The sequence below is a fragment of the Rhea pennata genome, chromosome Z (assembly GCF_028389875.1).
Source record: "Rhea pennata isolate bPtePen1 chromosome Z, bPtePen1.pri, whole genome shotgun sequence".
NCBI lineage: Eukaryota > Metazoa > Chordata > Aves > Rheiformes > Rheidae > Rhea > Rhea pennata.
The window spans coordinates 37471560-37494833 of NC_084702.1; the positions used below are offsets into that span (position 1 = coordinate 37471560).

General features: G+C 34.9%; 1 protein-coding gene across 9 annotated transcripts in view; it reads right to left on the reverse strand.

The window, feature by feature from the left end:
• The window catches only part of CSNK1G3 (casein kinase 1 gamma 3), a 70566-nt gene that overhangs the window by 18025 nt on the left and 29267 nt on the right, over positions 1 to 23274 (reverse strand). For all 9 annotated transcript variants that reach the window (XM_062599207.1, XM_062599211.1, XM_062599210.1 and 6 more), the window contains exons 4-6: positions 19611 to 19680; positions 10788 to 10936; positions 9312 to 9546 (exon numbers count right to left, since the gene is read on the reverse strand). In XM_062599207.1, the coding sequence (XP_062455191.1) occupies positions 9312 to 9546; positions 10788 to 10936; positions 19611 to 19680 (454 nt within the window). The remainder of the gene's footprint in view (positions 1 to 9311; positions 9547 to 10787; positions 10937 to 19610; positions 19681 to 23274) is intronic.

Here is a 23274-nt window from a genome sequence, read left to right on the forward strand (position 1 = left end):
TAATCATTATCCTGAAATGATTTCCAATTAAGAGGGGTTTTTGCATGATAGTTTGAGACACTTCTGTAGTCAAACCGTCTCTAGGATATGCCATTCACAATGCTTTCTCAAGATTCTGCTATAAGAAATCATTTTTTTTCTTAATATTCCCATTTTGTGTGGATTATTCAGAATACACTTAAGAGTCCTTCACTGATCACTTCAGTGATAAACAACAATCAAGTATCCCTCCTATAGGATGAAACATCCCACAGTAAACCCGAGAAACAGGAAACCCAAAGTTTATTACTGTTAAGGGTCTCAATGACAACTCATAAAAAAAAGGGGGTGGAGTGAACTAACTGGTAGACAAAAGGATTTCAAGCATCAGTTGGAGGAAGAGCTGCTGACATACACTGATCCTAGTGCATCACAGTTTAATGAGACTGAGAGGATCTGCTGCCTAAAAGATAATACGATCATAAGATGGCAAATAGAAAATAAGGTTTGAGGGAATACAAAATCCTCTGTCTCAAGGACAGTCACTTGAGGCCAGCTACACACTACAGACACTGATTGGCTACCCACTATTTAGCTTACAAAACACAGACAAAATAATTATCTTAATTCAGGTAGGTCAAGTTTAATCAGAACTAGAACCTCATTCAGCAGACCATATGCAGAAATTACCCTTTGTGGTAAAGGAACCATAACACAAGCCAAGACATACAGTCTTCACTATACATTTATTATAAGCACTGTATTTCCCCTCCAAAGGAAGTGTTCTACTGCTTGCTATCGGAATGCTGAAACAGTAGAAACTTATTATCTGTTTGGATGAACAGAAAGCACAATATTGGTACTGAGGTGATTATATGGCCTGATACACAGGCTCTTTACTGTAATCATAGAACAGAGGGCTAGTGGTTATCTACATGAGCTGAACTGCAAGTCTAGAGAAGCTTAGCAAAACTAAGTTTAAAAATTATCACTCAGCGATAACGTGGAGTCTTACTCAAAACAGTATGACTCTATGCAATAACAACACAATAGCATCTTAACAAGGTCATTTTAAATTAAAAAACAAAGTTATGTGCTAATTTTACCATAAGCACACATTGCATGCTGCATTGCTCCATAAGGAAAAATACAAACTTCAAGGAAAAATCTTATTTTAACTTATACCTTTAAGGGAGCAAAGCAATTTATTAGCAAATGTTGAATTTGAATTTTTTCATCTTAGTCACTTAGAACCTCAAAGCAGTGCATACTGGAAGCACGGTTATATACAATTAAGAATTTTCTGACTTTACATAGAAAAAGACTGTTCAGCTAATGCTTATCCAAAAGTGGACCAAGATTCAGTGTTCATTTCAGAGATACTTATCTAAACAATAACATTAAATAACTATTATCATTCACTTCAAGCATATTGATTTCACTGTGGCAACATGTCCTGATGGTAAGAACATGACTTTGAAGCTACTTAAGCATAAAGCCAAATTAACTTTTAAGGAATAAGAAAAACAGTATTTTAATCACTAAAAATAATAAAATCCCTGCAATAAAAACATAACCATATTCTAAAATTTTCAACCCCATTTGCTGCTTACAAGCCACATCTGTCAACCCTTATTCATAGCACAACACTCCACGTAACTCTTATTCTGCTTGCCATACCACTCCTTTGCATTAGCCCAGTACAGGATACTGTTGCATCTGAGGTCAGCTCTTGAGTCTACCCTGCTCTTTGCCCTAAGGTCCCTGAGGTCAGGTGATGATTGAGTGGATAAGAGAAGGAGACTAGCAAACCTCCTATGCTGGCCTTAAGTCTGGAAAAGGTCCTCCTCCTAGAATTACCACTTCAGAGGCGAGAAAAATTTGCTAGGACTCCTGGATGGCCATGACTTCAAAGCACAGTCTACAAGTACAGGAAATACTTCTTCCAAGCATCACTAGAATTTAAGCTAATAATTTTGAGTGTAGACATGCACTGTGAACAAAGCTATAATTAGAAATGCATTAAAATTGAGCCAATGTAGAATTATCTTTGTTGTTCTGGCCTTCAGAAAAGCTTAGTCTTTAGAAAATTGATTTAAAACCTAGAACATAAGGCAGGTCTAATAATCTTAAATGATAGGTCTGCCCTCTTAAGTTCTTTGAAGAGAATCACTGTTTTAAAAAAACAAGGCTTCATTTGGCCTTTCAGTTATCATTATAGAGCAAAATTGTTTTATTCCCAAGAGTTTCAGCCATTTATTACAAGACAATTAACCTCCTTTTCAATAATTATGTACTACCAAGAGAAACCAATAAAACCAAAGATATATGCACGTGCTGTCCCCTCAGAGGACATTAAAGATACTCATTTTATAGCAATTACACAGCTTCACGCGACTAAGCTTCCTGTAATCAAACGGCTACTAAATAAGCAGAAAAATACAGTATACTATCTTTCTAATATTATGGAAACATCAGTAATCACCAAAATCCCAAAAACAATTCTATACATTTAGATTTTCAGCAAATATAAAATAACCTAGAATTTTTAGAGGCAGACTTTATCTTCTTTAGTCAGAACCCGTTTTCTGGGATCTCCTTCTCCCTTCCTGAAAAAGGGAGCAGGAAAAGAAGCACGAAATAACTTTACACCCAAGAGATTACTTCATGAACGCAAGAGAACCAGTCACATGATGACAAGGACTGTGGAATATCTGCCTCGTTCAAACAGATATCTGAATAAAGCCACCTTATTTTTCCAGATATGGGAAATCTCCCGTCCAGGATTCAAACTACCCAGCTTAGTACACAGCACGTGATCAAATGCATATTTTTGGAACAAAAAAAATTTGAAAATTAGCTATAGAATGCTTAGTAACTATATGTCATCTTCTACATGCACCTCAAGATCAGGCCTTATTAATTCTGTAAAAACATATGCAGCCATTTAAAGTCTTGTCAGTTACTACGTACTTGCTATGATAAATGCTCTGGATCTTCAAAGATAGTTTTGAAGAAAGGAGAACATTCTCCTGTAATACTGTAGATCAAGTTAGGGTTTAATGAACATGTACTTTAGATCAATCTATAAAAGAATCTGAATCTGATAACCTCTTAGACAAATTGTACTGACTTTTCACAAGTCAGCTGACACCTTGGGGGGTCAAGAAGCTGTAATACACGTTAGTTCTGCTATCATTCAAGCTGTTGGAGGAAATACCTTCAGACTGAAAATATTGCCGCCCCCCCCCCCCCCAAAAAAATCTCAGAACCAGTATTTTCAGATAGGGTTAAGCATATACTATATCACAGTCTCAACAATACAGAGAAATAGAGAAATATCAAAAGGGCAACAGCACTTATCTAGATTCAGCATTCAGTATGTTCTGCTCCATGAATTAAATCTTACACTTTTAAAAGGCAATCACAGAACATACAAAAATCAAACTCCACACAAAACCTAGAGAGTTCGTAAAAATAAAAGCCTCATTTATATAGTTAAGTGTTCATAAAAATAAAAGTCTCATTTATATAGTGCACTAGAGATCTATGAGATACAACTAATAGTTCTCCATCATCCAGGAAATCATAGAATCTGTAAGGTTGGAAGGGACTTCTGGAGATCATCCTGTCCAATCTCCCTGCTCAAGCAGGGTCACCTAGAGCATGGTAGACAGGGTTGCGTCCAGGTGGGCCTCGAAGATCTCCAGAGAAGGAGACGCCACAACCTCTCCGGGCAACCTGTTCCAGGGCTCCATCACCCTCACAGCAAAGAAATTCCCCCTCACCTTCAGGCAGAACTTCCTGTGCTTCAATTTCTGCCCATTGCCTCTTTTCCTGTCACACAGGACAACTGAAAACTGTTTGGCCCCGTCCCCTTGACACCCTCCCTTCAGGTACTTGTACACATTGATAAGATTCCCTCTCAGTCTTCTCTTCCGCAGGCTGAAGAGGCCCAGCTCTCGCAGCCTTTCCTCACAGGGCAGGTGCTCCAGCCCTCGGATCATATTTGTAGCCCTATGCTGGACTCTCTCCAGTAGCTCCATGTCTCTCTTGGACTGGGGAGCCCACAACTGGACACGGTACTTGAGATGAGGCTTCCCCAGGGCTGAGCAGAGGGGCAGAATCACCTCCCTTAACCTGCTGGCAACACTCTTCCTAATGCACCCCAGGATACCATTGGGCTTCTTGGCCACAAGGGCACATTGCTGGCTCATGGTCAACTTGTCATCCACCAGCGCTCCCAGAGCGCTGCTCCTTCTCTGCAGAACTGCTCTCCAGCAGGTCAGCCCGCAGCCTGTACTGGTGCCTAGGGTTATTTCTCCCTAGGTGCAGGACTCTGCACCTGCCCTTGTTGAACCTCATGAGGTTCCTCTCCGCCCAACTCTCCAGCCTGTCCAGGTCTCTCTGAAGGGCAGCACAGCCCTCTGGTGTGTCAGCCACTCCTCCCAGCTTGGTATCTTCAGCAAACTTGCTGAGGAGACACTCCATCCCCTCATTCAGGTCACTGATGAAAAAGTTGAACAGGACGGGACCCAGCACTGAGCCCTGGGGGACGCCACTAGCCACAGGCCTCCAACTGGACTCCACGCCACTGATGATGACCCTCTGAGCTCTGCTTTTCAGCCAGTCCTCAATCCACCTCACTGTCCACTTGATAAAGAGGAGCCACTGCTCTGAATGAAGTGACCTGAAGTTTCAGGCTCACTCATTGCTGTGAACGGAGAGAATCCTAAGGTTTCAGACTCGCTTTTTCTGCTTACATTTAAGAACTTCCTATATCTTTGAGAAGGAGGCATACCACAGTGAAGTGAGACTTGCTGCTAAAGAGTATTAGCTTTGTCACAGCTACTCACTCAGAGGTGTTAGTATATACCTACACATATTCTCGGTTTTGTATCACGATTGAGAGGTACAGACGTATCCATGACACTACAGTTAAATTTGGCAGAACTTCCACACAGGCTGTTTTAATGGTTAAGGTACCATTAAATGAAAAATAAAAACATGCAAACAGCAAACAACATTCTGCCTAAGGAGTGGAAAAGACTCTCCCTGGGGTTAGGGGAAGTGTCATTTACTAGGTTTCCACTGTAATATCAAATATGTAATCCCTTCAAAGTTCAATTGTTCTCCATTTAATTATCAGTTTTAAGTTTTATTTTATTAAATGGTACAAGGGAAGGTGAGAGGTAGTTTATTTAAGAATGATTAAAGCTTGTTTGACTTTAAACATTATTGTGTTATCTTATTTATACTTTGTTAGTATGAAAAATCACTTCTGATCTTAAAGTTGTTTGTCTTTAATATGGCATATATACAGTGCAGTCTGGAAAATCTTTATCTGGTGAAAAACAATAGATCTGACAAAATAGCTGAGTTACTATTTTAAACATCCTTGTATTATACTTGTATATAAGCATATTGAGGTCCTAGTCTCATATTTAAACATTTCTTGGATGGTGAGTGGATGAGAAGAGTCTTCATTACACCCAAATACTAGAAATATGCTTCTATATCTATTTGAATTTAGGAACTGCTTCTGGTCAAGAAGTTCAAAGCCCACTAAACAATGCTGACAAGACTTCTGTAACAGTGAGAAATTTGTCATAATTGCGCTCATAAATATATTGTAGCACTCTAGTAAATATTGTGGAAGCATTAAAATAAGTTTATTTCAAACACCAAAGTAACTGCTGAAATAAAGTTGTCATACTATATTTCACTTCCAGTGTGGGTAAAAGGCCAAAAGGTTTTCTGCTAGGCCAGTCTTCAGAAAAGGTTTCAAAATCTTTGCAGAAATAGTTCAACTAAAAAAGAAAAAATACTACTTTTATATAACCTGAACACAATACCAAAAAACTATAATGAATTTCAGGTCATGACTATCACTGCTAATAAATATTAGATGAACAAAGTAGTAATTTAATGTAGAGGGAAAGCAGAAAACATTTTCCACTCTGCATCTGTTAAGAGGAGTAGTGGCCTACTAATGGAATTTTCCTTTAATTGCCAAGGGTCTCCAAACACTTTTGTAATGGTGAACCTACAGTGGCCATGATGCTATGGCAGATGTGCATGTTGATCTTCAAACTGACTACTACTGAAATAGAGGCTGAATAGCTTTCAATTTTGAGACACTTTCTGAGCCCCAAATGAGCACTTCAAGAAGCACAAAATAGTAAGAATAATATTCTGATACTCTGAAGTATCAGCTGAGATAAGGAAACATTTCCCTCCTTCACATACACAGCTAGATATTTGAAAGAAAAGATGCTATCAGCTCTTAAGTAACAAGTTTCAAGCCAAATCTCTTCAGAGACTTCAGCTTACCTGCTGTGGAAGAGGAAAGTCAGACCAGTTGAAGAGAATCTGACTTCCTCCTCACACCTTGAAATTCTTGCTAGGGTATGTGCTAGGGATAACTGAATGGTTCACTAAGCAGCCCCTGAAACACGACTGGCCACAGCGTAGTCTAATTTCAATAAACTGAATTCAAGGTTTGCTAATTTTATCTAATGCTGAGAGCAATAGGTGTTTGTAACTTTCTTCATCAGCCATTTGGTCTTCCTCCCCATGACTACTACAGGCCCTGAAACCTTCCTTTTAGAGGTAAGTATCATCTTAAGTGGCCCAACTTTTAATCTGCTATTGCACTGTGAGTTCTACACCATCACCCAAATTTACAGTAAGCTGGTACATAACTTCTTGTAAAATTCACTTCCATCAATTCAAATAAGCTATTAAAAATTCTTAATTTTCTTAAAACTTGTTACCACTGCATTCTACTTAAACACAAAGAATAAACTACTTAGAACGAATACTAGTAAGCATTCTTTAAAACTACAAACTTCTAACATGGCATAACATGACAAATTGCACCTTTAATTCTGTATTCAAAAATTTTTTTGAATTTTTCAAATGCTATGGAAAATGTGCATTAACATCTTTCACTATTCATCCTATTTTATAAAGTTTTTTTTTTTTTCAATTAAAAGCGATATTTATAAGTGAAGAATTGAGTGGAAAACTACCTTAAATGTTGATATATTCCGGAGGGTGAAAATCTTGGAGAAGGACAGACTGTCATGGAATCTATATATGAAAACCAGAACTATTTGATTACCTGAAAGTCAAAGTTGTGAATCACTGAGGCCCTGCTAGTGCTCAGCATTTTTGCTCATGTCAACCACTTTCTTCATATGGTGCTTATTTGAAGGATGTTTCCTGAATCAATTTTGATCAGCAGAAAAAGAAGTTTGGAAGATTGATGACAAAAAATCCCAAATTACCAAAACTCAGCCTGCGTGCTAACAGAAAATATTTCTCACTATCTCATGTTATCAGCTCAATTACAATATGGGGCAATTAAACTTAGTTATGTTGATTAGCTTCTGCTTACATACAAAGGCCATAGTCTTTTTAAAAGACGGATAACTGTTTCACAGATGTTTCATTACATATAAAATCATTTAGTATGCTAACAAGCTATATTCCAAAATGCTCCTAGAGCCAAGAGTCTCAGTTACTTTTCACAATACTCAGTTATGTTCCATAAATGGTTTTTGACAAGCGTTAAATGTGTGTAAACACCAGGATTTACCTGTTTCAGCCATTCAGTAAAAATTTCAAATATCTTTTAATACTCACTATAGAAGCAACTCCAAAAAACTGAAAGATAGCAGAAAAGTAAAATTTCCCACCTTTAAAAAGGGAAGCAACTAGTATTTTATCTTATTTTTAGAACTTTCCCTTTGAATATATATTTAAGGAAGTTAACCAGCCCCTGAAGATGCTTCCTGCTTAGATGGAGGTGAAGAACTGCATGTAATTACAACCTTACTAGACTTAATTAGGTGGCCTTTCAGCAATTGTCCGATTCAGTGATTTCTGACCTATACTCCTATCTAAGGATAAATAAAGCTGATCTTATATTTGGATATCTAATATAGGCACACACATACTTGTCTCTTTCTCCCTACTTAATGGAGAAATTTGAGGCTGCTTTGGGAATCTGAGGGAGAAAGCAAGACTAGTTCATGACGAAGTCTGGCCTGTATAGCAGAATTGATTTGCACATAAAAATGAAACCCTTCAGCTATATTTATAAAAAAAATAAAGTAGCCAGAGGATGCAGAGATGAAAGTCAGGTGATACAATCCAAAACATTTAAAATGAGAAAGTAATCTCTGGCCATTTTAAATCAATATCCTTTGAAATAGTCAACAAAAATACATTACCTCTCCACCATCAATTTAAAGGTACGTACTTGAAGTGTTCTCTCTGACTATTTTGAACATCTGCATTTTTTGTTTACTTTAAAAGAGCTCTGCATTCTTTAACTTGCCTGGTGATACTGCAAATTTCCCAAGTTTACTATACTAAAGTGCTATTGAAGGCCATGTTGTAAATAAGGCTCTATATTTGCCACAAAACACTTAACACTAAGTGAATACACTTCCTTCCACATTTTTGTAGAAAAGGCATATTTGAAGCCAGTATAAGCATTTGTGAAAGTGAAAGACAGGTTTTTCATTCTGATTTATTTTGAGACTAAAGTGGGAACTCAGAGCAATTTCTGTTCTCCTATCACAAAAGTATAAATTTTGAACTGAAAAGAATAAGCAGAAATAGAAAAAGTCTCATATTAAGTATAGAATTGTGCCTTTAGACAAGGTAACTCAAATTCTTTTTAAAAGAGGGATAAAGGCTGAACATGTGTACATGATTAGCCTCTTTAGGGAATCTGAAAACTGCATTATGAAAAATAGATAAAAATAAACCATATATTCTTTTAACTTAATTTCTTCAGCTACAGTAGCTCACTATTTAAGCTACAACTGTTTGATTTTATTGATAAAATCTCTTATTTCAATTAGGAAAAAGTGAATGGTTTCACATCTGCCATATTAACATGAAGTACTTTTGAACTATAAGCATTGTATAGCATTATCACTGATTCAAACAGCATTCTATTTAGTCATTACCATGCAGTGATTTGACTAGTTTACTTTTTTTAAAAAAAACTTGGGATATCTCTAATGTGAAGATGTTATGATAAACAAAAACACACCTCCTCGTCTACATATATCTACTGAAAATACTATAGTTATTTGCTGAGACATGACCATGATGATTAGAAACCCAAAGTACCTTTATCCCACATAAATGGTATTTTAATGAGGCTGAACTATAATTTTGCACAGTATAGGAAACTTTGATTCTTAATGACTACAGATTGTTGATAAAAATTACAATTTGAAAACAGGATGATTTCACACAAATATGACAGGTGTTGAATTCTTGTTTCTGCACTTAAAAAGCACACGTACCTTTTCCTAAATGTGTATTTATACTCATGTATCTAGCTGTTCCTGTAAGGCTCTTGTGTTCTCGATATGGTATGTGCTTCTTTGTTTCTGGATCTATATACTCCTTTGCCAAACCAAAATCTATAATATGAATAATTTGCTGGGTTTTGTTTCCAGGTCGTCCTATTAAGAAGTTCTCGGGTTTTACATCTCTGTAAATCAAGTTCTTTGAATGGACATATTCCATACGAGAAATCTTTAATAAAAAGGAGAAAACGACAGAAAGTTTAGTTTAAGCTTCAGATTGCCACATGAAATTGTGGTAGAAGCTAAATATTTCTACATTAGCTTTATATTTAGAGGGCATTACCCTCTTCACCTTAAAATCAAAGGGTATTGCTCTTAACATAGTAACTCACAGTTAAAGTTTATGAAAACAGCACCTGTGCCTTGAGTAGATACACTACACCACGTACAGAAAACTCTTTATGCTTGAAGTCATACATGAATTACTATACAACGTTAAGTTACAAAACCTGACCTTCTTGGAGAACTAGCTTCAAAGCAAGCTTCTGTGCATATTAAAACTATAACCAGAAATTACATCATCAAGCTGTAAGCAGCAAAGCTCCATGTAGATCTATAATTCATTACAGATATCAAACTAAAGAAGCACTAGGAAGTCACCAATATATAACTTCTTTCTAGGTGTGTCACTTTCTATCAAAGTTTTATGTATTTGGAAAGGAACAGGAATTATTAATGACAACTTAGATCTGTGATGATTTAAGGTTTAAAAACGAACTATTTATAAACACCGTAAATAATCTGAATGCTAGTCTCAGACCTTTCTGTTATCCAATTAAACTGTTTTAAATAGACAATACTTTTACTCTTCATGAGGAAGAACTCTTCCACTATTTAGAGAAGAGGTGGCTCTGATCTTTAATATTTCAGAAAGACCTACTGAAACGTATTGCACGAAAGTAAGCATGCAAAGCTTTGCATCTCTCTACTGATGTGAAAAAGCATACCACAAAATGCTCCAAAAAACTCTGAAAAGTTCTACATTGAGTAATTTGTACCATCTTAGTATTTCTGAAATTTTTTCTCTATATTTGAGAACACCCTGAAAAAACATTAAGTATCCCATCATCCAAATGCTTTCATGGATTAAAAATATTTGTATTTCAAGATGATTTTGCTTTTAACTAAATATCACCAGAATTCATGATTTCAGCTTGTGATTAAATAGGAGAACTCAGAAGATAATGATTCTATTTTACACAGTAATTCTTTACAAAACTAGAACGAAGGGTAAGGAAAGCAATGTATGTAAGGTCTTCCTGTTAAAACTGTCTACCACAGGCTCTTTAGAAGACTGAAATACCACTAACAGCAATTTAAAACATGAAAAATACAGATCTTCAATAAGTCAAATGTGCGTTTTAAAAACTTATCTACTATTCTAAATTAACATGCATGGATTTAACTTACCAACTGTATGGCTATCATAAGAACGGTTTTAAGAGAAAATGTCCTATCACACAAATCAAATAAATCTTCCAAACTAGGTCCCAGTAGTTCTAGCACCATGGCATTATATTTGCCACATGGGCCAAAATAATAAACCTGGGGTATTCCATCTGTAAAAGAAAGAGAAAATACAATTATAAAGGGTTAAGATTAATGAACATAAAATTCTTACCTGATTTGAAGTTAAAAATACTTTTCTTACATAAAAAATTACGGGTACGCAGGAGCAATGAAGGTAGTATCAGTTTCAATAACTGTTTTTTCTGAAAACTGGTTGGCTTGTGAAAGATTTAAAGTTTTTTAAAAAAATCAGAACCCATCCATTAGTTTTTGAAAGGATAGATTGAAACAGGATTATAAAAACATTGAGATTGTTTTTAAATAAGTACCCTTTCACAAAATAAATTGTAAAATAGGACTGACAACGCTACATTCAAGAATAAAGACATCACCAATAAAAATCATTTAAAAATTCAATAGATTAATGACTCCTCAAAAGCACTGGTAAGTTAAAAGGTATTGATTTTAATTTATATAGTGCAAAGAGGAAAACACTTAAAATGAGACATTAAGTTTTACATGCATAATTAAAATGAAAATGCTGTTGATGACAAGCTCTTACAGTCATCACTTGTTAATATTACTATTTTTCAAATACAAGTATTTTCTCCTTAAATTTGCATAGGAAGACCTTCCTTGTCTTCTCCTCCACCACTACTTTTCATTTCTATTTAGACAGAACATAATAAAAACATTTTTCTTAAATCTGAATTAGTTCACTAAAAACCTAAACAGAGTTGAACTTTAAAATATATATACATAGATTTCTAATAGAATATAGGGTAGACTGACCGATTTATTTAAAAGCGTTTGAAGGACCGATTTTTAAATGTGTAAGAACAGATAACAAGGGAGATTTTCAGAAGTCTTAAGGGCAATCTGTGATCAAAAATTCACCCTGAACCCACTTTTAAAGTATCACATCAGCAACTCATTTTGAATTCTTAGATTCATTTCAAAATTGAGCCCATGCTGTTCAGACAAAATCCATTAAGTTCAATTACTGTTAAATGTTAAAATAGTTTAAGATGAAAATGTGTTCTATTGAAAACTATTTAAAGTTTATGTTAACAAATATAAATTAAGTTTTAGCCATGTACATTTTAACTTTGTAATGAAAATAAAACTTAAGTTCAGAATAAAACATCACTTAGCCTTTCCAAATACAAATGAACAAAAATATCCCCCATATGTTAAGGTAACAATCTGACTTTGTGTGAACAGGTAGGAATACATCTACCTAGAAGGGAAAGAGCAAACTTAAGGTAAAAGCTACCTTTGTTTCCAACCTCTGGATACAGTTAAATACAAATTTTTAAATTTAAAAGTTGTTTAAATAAAGAAGTCTTAATCACTGATTTTACATCATTTTAGAAACAATCTAGTCATTTACATTTGGAATAGGTCAGAAAATATTTATGATAATACTTAAATTCTAGAATAAACGGAGTCTAAAATGTGACCTGTCATCCTGGCACCTTTTCTTGCAGTGCAACATTAACATTTCTTAATATAAAAGTAAAAATGTCATAACACCTAATACTTTGTGCTTTAAGATATTGTGGTAGTTTGCTTTGCATTAAAGCTATAAAAAAATATAGAGAGGCTGTGCTATTGTGTCTACAAATAATTGATTTTTGACTATGAGATTTTTTTTATGGCACTATTCCAGAAACATTGACAGGAATACATACTTATGGTACAGGTTTCTTCAGACAACTGGCGATCTTGAGACCATAATTTTCCTTGAAATTTGAAAGGCTAATAATCACATATTGAACTGAAAAATATCCTCACTACCCACTCAGCCACTGGCATAAAGGAGCAAAGCTTTCCTGACGGGCACAGCTTACTACATGTTACCTGAAACAATTCCTTCTGTCATCTTCCCTGAACAGAAGTACAATAAACATGTCCACACAATAAGCTTCTCCTGGCACAGCTAAACAAAATAACTAAATTTCTAATATAGACATAACCAACTATCATTTTAAGTTAGTGTTGCACACAGGATCACCCATTTTATTAGAGGAACATTTGACAGAACGCAGACATCAAAAGACTAGAAGCATTCTTAAAATTCTGAAACGCTATATTCACTATTAGGCCAAGATCAACATCTTGCCCTACCTGTACGATTGTGTGTACATTTTCACTTTACCAGTACCACAACCAGCCTGACCATTCCAAAAACTGATACCAGATTATTTATAATTTTATATAAATACCTACCTTAAGTAGACAGGCACTCAAAAATCTCAAATTAAAGACTTATCACCCAGTTTTAATTTTGCTTTTTCGTACATATGCATTATAAGATTATAATTAAAAATAACTTGATACCATCAGCTCTGTGCGCACACTTCCTCACATGCACAGGACCTTTTCCTCATTCGGCAGATTGACTAGGTGCTGTTCAGTTAATGTGAAGCTAGCTATTCAGGTTTTTTTTTGCCCTTCAGTACATATCCTCTATGTCTTATTTACTGTAGCTAATCAAATCCGACTCGGAAAACTTCTTTCCTTTCATGGTGGCTTTTCTATGGTATCCATCATTACAAAACTGTTTTGTACATAACTACAGAAACTATTTTCAGAGCAGCCCAATGAAACACTGGATATCCTCTTTCTCTGGAGGTCAAATTGAAGTTTAAATATAAAAACATTTCTAATTTTCAGTGTTTTCTTTGAGGTACATCAGGCCTCAATGTTTACATACCTTATTACAGTGCTACGTATACTTAAAGCATGTATATGTAATTGTATCCATTCATCCGCAGGTAAAAAATACTTACTGTTTAGCAATACAAAAGCAAGGAAATCAGCATTTTATAATTACTTTTTCATCTTTTCCTACATCCTTTCCATTAGAACCTCAACAATCAGCCAGCTTAACCATTCCATTGCTGAAGACTATAGCTTATGTGTAGTTTAAAAATGTACAATTATATCAATGCCAATATATTTAACATGAATAATTATACCCACTCCAGATAGACTTACACATTTATTACATGCTTATTCCTACAAAGGAATTCAGATTACATCAGAACATGATACTACTACTGGTTGTCCTTTTTCTTCAAAAATAAAAAAATAAATAATTAAATAAATCCCTAGTTAGCAGATAATGGTTCAGGCAAGGTATACATACACACACACATATATAAAGGGATACCATAATCATAGAATTCAATTTTTACGTCTCTTTTTTCTGGTACAGAGAAATTATACCCAGAAATTGAGTGGTGTGCAGCACTGAATTAAGCTACCCAACAATCAGAAACAAGTCCCAAATCAACAGCCCAAGGGTACAGATAGGAAAAAGGAACATGAGATTGAAGAAAGAAAAACACTTTAATAGTACAAGGGTATATTCTGAGAATCTCTACTCTTATAACCTTGATTTTTAAAGCCATCTCACTCAGAAGTATCCTCAAAGAATTCATCTCCACTATTACGATTAACTCTGTTCTGTATTTTTTCATAATATTTAAAAATATTTAAAAGGCTTCTAAAATATGGAAGTCAGGAGGACTTTTAGATTTCTACAACTGATCTCTAAAAGTACATGCTGGTTACCTGTAGGAAGGAATTTGTTTTCTGATTAGACAAAAACTCCAGAATTTCCCAGAAGGTTGATGTTCAGCATATTAACTTAATTTCTAAGAGGCAGAAATAGGGTTTTACTTCCCAAATTCCTTGTGTTCATGAAATCATTTTATATTAACAATTCAAAATTTTCCTGAAAGTTTGTCTTTTTTTTGCTTAAAAACACCAACCTAACAATATTCAGTTACTTGTATTTTTTTTTCACATTGCTGCCTCCCCAGAAGAACAGTAAATTAAGTAGTAACATGTTACTAGTTAAGAGTATCAGGTTTTTCTCCCCACAAAAAAGTTTTACATGTAAGATCTTATAAAACTGCATGAAAGATAGGGTAAGTTAGAAAAAGTTGTCAACCTAGGTAGCCTCTGAACTGATAAACACTAACTGCCTACAGTAAATTCTGAAAAGTCATTAGCATAAGGAAAATTCCTCCCCTCCCCCGCCCCCCCCAAAAAAAAAACAAAAAACAAAAAAAAAAAAAAAAAAAAAAAAAAAACAGATTCTTCAATGAATTACATAGAGAAAAAGTCAACTGACATTCCAGGGAAGATGTAGGCAAGCAGTAGTTGTGAAATGGTAATTTAATGTCTTCTCCCTATACTTGACTGAGTTCCAATTTCTGATATGGTCCTGCACATAACCAAAAATTCACTGTTTGAAGAGAAAATAATCATAATTATAGTCATTTAATCCTTTTACTGCATAGTCTTTTTCATTAATAAAGCTTTAATTATTAGCTAGTCCCAAAAAAGACTTCTTACTGTATTTTTACAGTAAGACAAAGTACTATTATTCACTATACAATATTACAGCATTTGAAGTATATTATAAAATAATTCCTAGACTATCTGTACAACTCTACATAATCTGTGGTGTATATTACATATATCATTTTACTATACAGAATTTTTTTTGTAGTCTTATTTTTGAGTAGAATCAAAACAATAAAGCAAATATACCCTGCTAAATTAGGTATTGTGTTATATGTATTTTTTCCTGTTTTGAACTAGTAATCATACATTTGGAAGTTGGTAGTCATACATTACTTCCCTTTTTGTATCTTTTTTGTATCCGACACCACTATAGTGAAGTATATAGGCACCCACAATGCCTCAAATTTACATTCCTTTGAATGTAAATATTAACATAGTCACATTAATTGATATAATATCAACAGCTTAGCCTTGCTGTTAACAAAACATTCCAGCTGCAGTAGAACTCAAAATTAAGCCACTTATTTCCCAAACAATTGATTACAGAACCATAGTAGTCTCTGGGAACACAATACAGTGCACATGAACAGATAACTTTTAATGAAACAACTGATGCATTTTAAGTGGTTCTAAATTTTTTAAACTAAGTATAGAACATTGTTTTAATATCACCTGATCTGTATTAATAGAGACATCATACACTAAAATACATGTACACAGAGGCATATATGCACATAAATACATATAACTGCTTATTGCTTATTCTCCTATATACCATCCCCAGTGAAAACTAAACAAAAGGCAATAGTAAAAGCAGAACAGCATTACAAAAAATCAGCATTCTCTTTTCAGTTTAAGAGCAAACTCTGCAAATAACATAAGAATATCACTTAAAGTAGTGTCCATGCAAAGTTGCTCAAAGTTCATTTTGAGTTTATACTCATGATCACTAGCAAGATACGTGGACAAATTATGAAGTGAGAAAACCAAAGACATAGAAACCAAAGACATAGCCACTGTATTTCACCTGCAGTGAAGTCTTTCAGAGACAGAGATGACCACCTCCCTTAAAAAGGCTAAACACCAAGTAATAAGATAGGAGTGAACTATGAATTCATCTCTAGAGCTATAACTCTTTGAATTCTCACTGTTCCCTCTCAGATCAAAGGAACCTTTTTTTGGTAATTCATTGTAAAATACTAAAGGTGTCATACAAAACTGGGAGGAGTGGTTGATACATCAGAAGGCTGTGCTGCCATTCACAGAGACCTGGACAGGCTGGAGAGTTGGGCGGAGAGGAACCTCATGAAGTTCAAATGTAAAGTGCAGGGTCCTGCACCTAGGAAGGAATAAGCCCATGCACCTGGACAGGTTCAGGGTTGACTTGTTGAGAAGCAGCTCTGCAGAGAAGGACCTGGGAGTCCTAGTGGGCAACAAGTTAACCATGAGCCAGAAGTGTGCCCTTGTGGCCAAGAAGGCCAATGGTCTCCTGGGGTGCATTAGGAAGACTGTTGCCAGCAGGTCAAGGGAAGTGATCCTGCTGTTCTACTCAGCCCTGGTGAGGCCTCATCTGGGGTACTATGTCCAGTTCTGGGCTCCCCAGTACAAGAGAGACATGGAGCTACTGGAGAGAGAGCCCAGCATAATATGATCAGAGGGCTGGAGCACCCTTCCCTATGAGGAAAGGCTGTGAGAGCTGGGCCTGTTGAACCTGGAGAAGACAAAGGACCTTATCAATGCCTACAAATACCTTAAGGGAGGGTGTCAAGAGGATGGGGCCAGACTCTTCAGTGGTACCAAGCAACAGGACAAGAGGCAGTGGGAACAAATTGAAACATAGGAAGTTCCATCTGAATATGAGGAAGAACTTCTTTACTGTGAGAGTGACAGAGAAATGGAATAGGTTGTGCCCAGAAAGGTTGGAGTCTCCTTCTCTGGAGATATTCAAAACCCGTCCGGCTCCGACGTGCTCTAGGTGACCCTTCTTAAGCAGGGTATTTGAACTAGATGATCTCCAGAGGTCCCTTCCAACCTTAACCATTCTGTGATTGTGACAAATGCCTACATGCTACTGCATATTCGGACATGGTCAGTAAAAAAAACATTTGAGTATAAAGTTGCAGATTAACACTTCTCTAACAGCAGATTCTCTCTGAATTTTGAAACATTTAGGTTTTACATCCTGATTTAACATTTTTTTTTATTAAAAATGAAGATTCTCAATTCAAAGGTCTTGTAGATAAATACATCAGCATTTAATTTTTTTTTTTTCTTGGATATTTTGTTCTTTCGAGGAGCAGAACTACAAGACTTTTTCAAACCCAGGCATGTCATTTATGCACCCCTTCACTGCATTCAAGAAGTAGAATAGAGAAAACTTATCACAGAAGAGTAAAAAAAAAAAAAAAAAAAAAGAAAGAAAAAAAAAAACTTTAAGTCACAAGTCTTAGTCTTAAGTCACATTAGAAATGAAATAAAAGGTTATCAAAGAACCAGACATAGCAGGCAAATACTGATTAGAGGTAAAAATACCAAGAAAATATGCCATTTCAAAATGCTACTCCTGCCATCAAGGGGGCTCACAATACTTCCAAGAATAATGCAAGATCAGAGAAAGCACTCAGCCACTCTATTATAAAGCATTAGAAGTTAGGATAATGTTGCCTAATGACACTCTTTACAGGCTTTCAGTACAGCTTTCCAGAAAAATCACCTCGTTTCTTCTGGGAATATTCACTTGTGCACCATGATTTCCTCCCAGAAGGTCTCTAGGAAGCATTGCATAGATTCTGCAATCTAATCTAAACAGTTTTTATTCTTACCTCTGCTACAAAGTTTCTTTGTGATGTTAGAGGACTTCACCTTGGCTTTTGCAACTGGTTATTGGTCCTAATTTCTTGGTTGCCCTATCTCATTAGTCAAGTGACAAAAATTTCTGAATGCATCCGCTATTTCAGAATGCTAACCTAGTGTATTCCGACAATTTATAACTACTTAAAAAAAAAAAAAGACTACATCCCCTGATGACTTTCTCAAATTAGCAAACATCTAAGGCAGCCAATTTTGACTACAATCTGCAACTTATCTTTCCATCTATTAGCTAGAACAGACACTATCCCATCTTGGAAGGGGTTCTCTAAAAGAGTTCCTATTTGTAGAGCATTCATGCTACAGTATCAAATGATAAATTCTATATGAAGAGAAAGGATTAGATAATATCTTTCAAAATAAAGGCTCTTTAAAGGGGACAAAATTTTGAAAGCTAAACCAAAAAAATACTATCTAGTCTGTACAGTGAACATACAGGCCCAAATCTTAAAAGGCAAAAGCAGTATTTTAAAAACAGTATTAAAAACAGTTTTAAAATTCATAACATACACACATGGACAAAATTAGTGGCATGGGCAGCACTCAGTTTGCATTCCCTGACTTTTGGAGATACAGCTCTTCTGCTTAAATATTCTATGTAGTTTAAGCAATAACTTTCCTAAAATCACTGTTACAGAAATCAAGTCTCCTTTGACAGAAAAAATAACATGCATAAATAAAACAATTAGTCCAATCTATAGAATAACTTTTTACATTAGTAAGAAAGAAGTGGAAGCAATAACTATAACTAAATGACCTATTAAAAGCTAATCCATTTTTTTTTGGAACACTTTCAAGGAATAGATACAATAACATTTTTTTTCCTAATGATTTAACTAATTTTGGGAAGCTTTGTACTCACTTTCTTAGATTAAGCAGCTTCATGTCTTGCTAACTGACTACACATAGTTCTGTGAAAGGTGCAAAAATAGGCAAATGAGAGTTTCAGTTATCGCTCACTTATAACAGCAAAAGGTGCTGATCGGGTCACTGAGAGAACAATCACAAAAGCATTTCTGGTATGAAAGCACGAAGGATAACAAAATGAGAAATTCAAATTTTAAACACATGTAATGTGTTTAAGATGATTAAACATTACATGAAGCAAGAGTATCAACAGAATTAAGTGAAGTAAAACTGACAGTAAAGCAGCTACTTCAGTATCTTAGTAACTTAAGGTAAATAAAATACCTGATCAGTATATTAGCTTTTTGGTAATTTATGACATTTATTCAAAAGAAAAACAGAGACTATTGTAAGACTACTTAGTATAAGGTATACCCATAATACCCATATGGCACAAACTAATATTTAATGTCTGTTGAAGTATCTGGGGATTTAACAGACAGACCTTAAAACATAAAAAGATTTCACCAGTAGAAAAATTTAGATTAATCCACTCACTCAAGGTCTTTTTTTATGATGCTTTAAATGCCACAGGACATTTAAATAAAAAAGATTTATACTCTAGATCAGCAAAGTAATGTGAAATTGACACTGGGTTACATTATGGTATTATGCATGACAGTTTACCTCCAGATCCTAGCTGCTTGTAGAATCTGTACTCCAAATGTAGCTGTGGTGCTCTTGACTTCATTGGCTCCTGATTTAAAAACAAAAACAGCATTTAAAACTAAGCATCTCAGCTGTTGTTCTGAACCCTAAAAATCAATACCCTAATCTATGTACCAACCATGCTAACCCTGTGCTTTCTGAGCCACATTAAAAAGAAAAAAGAAATGAGGATTCCTTCTACAGTGAGTGGTAATTAGAGTATTGGGAAACCTAAACCTCAGTCAGGTAAGGCTGAGTGTACCCGGGCTTTTACACCCTGTTTTGCTCCATAATCTCAGGGCCCAATTTGCAAACCTAACTCCAGACCCCACAACAAATTTACCACCTGTGAGCTAAGCTGCCCCTTCTCTTTGCTCTCCAAAGCCTATAGTTGATATACATTGCAGCCTTCAAAAGAAAGTGTTGGTATGCAGCTCAACAAATCATATGCTGTCCACACCTCTGGTATACGTGCTAAATGCATCTTTAACAACAAGTTTTACACCAGGATTGTGACAAAAAATATGAATCCTTCCAAACAGTAACAGCCTATAGAGATTAAGTAGCACAATTCCAAACTATGACACTTAAAGCACCAAAATAATTTTGCAACTTACATCTTTCCATTTCTGATATAAATTGTATAAGTTAATGAAATCTTAGTTCCACGTCTTGCATACAAATGTGGTTGAGTCTCAAAAAAAGGCCACATCATCACCGAAGACTTCAGTCACACACAAGAAAAAGGTAACATAAACCTACATTCCAAGTATTTCACTTTGTAGAGTAAACAATGCTTTATCATAAGACAATTAAGTACCTTCCTAAAGCATTTTTTTGAAGTCATGGTCAGCATGGTTCACGAGAACCAGCAAACAAATTTCCAAGAAAAATTTCTGTAAAATATAGAGATTTTATAAAAAAAAGATTAGTCTATGAAAGAGTTGCACTTGATCTGGATTTACTGTTCGTGGTCTCTGCATCTCCACAGAGGTTCTGAAATGGTGTCATTCTGAACAGCAATAATTCAAAATATAAAAGGAAGAAAAATTCTAGCCTTGCAACCAACTGCAGTTTTCCTTCGTCCACTCCCAAAATTTTATGATTTAATATCTAAAAGCTAAATAGTCAATGAATTCAAGATTACAGATTAAAAACAGCACTGACTACCTCAATTTGCTCTTTTACATAAGGATAGAAAGAAAAAAAAAATAGTTATTCCCAGATGCAGCTCAAGTAGTAAATTTTAGTTACTTGGTTAGTAGTTAAACATTCTGTAATGACAAGTTTCTGCAACTGAGAAATTTAGCAAAGGGAAATGGAAGAAGCATGATGGAGAGAGAAGAGCAGAGTAGAAAACATGAGATAAAAACAAAGTAGAGGGACATGTAGTAAGAAACTTAACTTTTTAATTTGTCAGATTTAACAGGAAAGGTATAGTTCAGATAAAGCAAATGATAGTTACTGAAGAACTATCAGTAGTAGTTACCGAAGAACTACCTAGTGACAAGATACCAGTCTGTCTACTTGCTCTCAAATTGGTAGACACACACACACAGATAGCATACAACTCATAAAACTCTGCTGTAAACATTCTCACTCTAACTTTATGCTTATGCTTTGTATGTAAATGTGTACCTGTGCAAAGCCTGCCATAAAATCAAAAGTCTAAACTATTTTTCCTTACAGAAGTAATTCCTAAAATTATCTTCCTAAAGTTAAGAAACTAAGCACCATAAATAAAGTGTTTCATACACTTTTATCCAGGAGGGAAAATATTAAGACGTGATCCACATAATGGAAAGATGAAGTCAACACAGTAGTTAAAAAATCCATTTACTGTTAGCAGTTAGTAGTTAGTAGTGACAGACATGCCTGTAAGTTGTCTTCCAAATGCAGAAATTAAAACTCATCATTTCAGGAGTAACTCACACAATCCTTCTGTGCCAGGGTAAATGGTTACTATCTACAAAATACCTTGCATTATAGGAAAAAAAATTCTCCTACAAGCAGATTACAAGAAACTAGTAAGTTAACAGCGCAATGCTGCCCTGAGGAGGGTAAGTGCAATTTAAGCATAAATTAGGAGAGGTATTATTGTAAATGTACCTGGCAAGGGTTACTGCTCATCAAAACACAATACATATGTAATTCTAGTCACCTCATTCAAGAAAAAATCTCAAATTAGAACTGGGGCACAGAAATACTAGGATAAAAAAAGAAATTAAGAGTTTGCTTTATTTAGGCTAACAAAACAAAAGGCTGAGCATAGGTAATGACGACTGCTTTCAAAACACTATTGGAGTAAGTCCCAGGTGTAAGGGAAAACATTTAATGTCAGATTAACCTTAAAATAGGAGTAAGGAAGGTACACCAGTCACAAATAAGCACTACCTTTTTAATCATCTAACCATCCAGTACAAAAAGTCCTGGAACAGTGTGTGATAGGAGTAGAATAAGATACTCACACAGTAAAATTAAACTAAATCCCACAATTTGATGCAGCTGCCTGTAGCAGAAAGACTAAACCAAATCCTTTCCAATGGTGAAGGAAAAAAAAAATCGAAAAAGCTGAAAGAAAAATAATTGAGAATTATGTTGAAAGTAGCCACTAACTAAAAATATTTTTACTGATTCTTCTAGCTGTTTATTGTGAAGACATACTTTTTTGTATCAATAATGTAAGAGGACAACTTTAAAAGAAACTATATATTCAGATTCCTTTAGGCAGCAGTAGGAAATCAGATACTCTGCTACACTAGATCTTTAGTGACTTCTGAAGAAGTTTTTCAATAACGGTTATAAAGCCTTTTGCACAGCTTTAAATGAACTTGAGACTGAGTCATTTAGAAACCAATACCGTAAAGCTTGCCACTGAACAATCTTTGAAAAGTGAAATGGGTTGATATAGAAGTAACTTAGTAATTTAAATTTATGTACTATAATTTTAAAAGTGAGTTTAATACCAAAAAAGAATCAGAAAAGTGGTTTACCAAAACCCAGTAATAAAATTTAAAGTTCTCCTGCTCTACATCATCAACTAGTGTGTGAAAAAAATATTAATGTATGTGCTTTTCACCAAACAATATCTAACTATAGAAGTTTTCAGAACTCTCGTTTTAATAGACTTATAAAATAACTTCAAGACATTAAAACAAAGTCAATATAAATCACATAGCATACACAATCTTAGAAGCACATCCAATGTTGCTCTTTCAAAAAGTAACTAGGGTGTTTTTTAGATCTGTAACTACTCTTGAAATAATTATTTTTTAACTGGATAACTACACAGATATTCAAGACATTTATTATGTAAATATGAACTGCTCTTAAGACTTACACTATATTTTTTCTGTTTTCTGAGGTTAACTTTTACTTTTTAACTTTTACTTTATGGCACCATTTACCATAGCATGCTATAAAAAATTGACTGCAGCAACAAGAGAATTATGCAAGTCTTGAAAAGACTTCAAAAAATTCCAAAACCTACAGAATTGAATTTCATCTTGGTATACCTTAGTTAAGTTCTAAGTAAATGACTGTTTTCATGACCAGAAGTGCAACATTACAGTAAACTAAACGGTTCTAAAGAAAGATTTGGAAAGAGCAGAACAGTATTACATTAACAGTCATGTGAGTTATG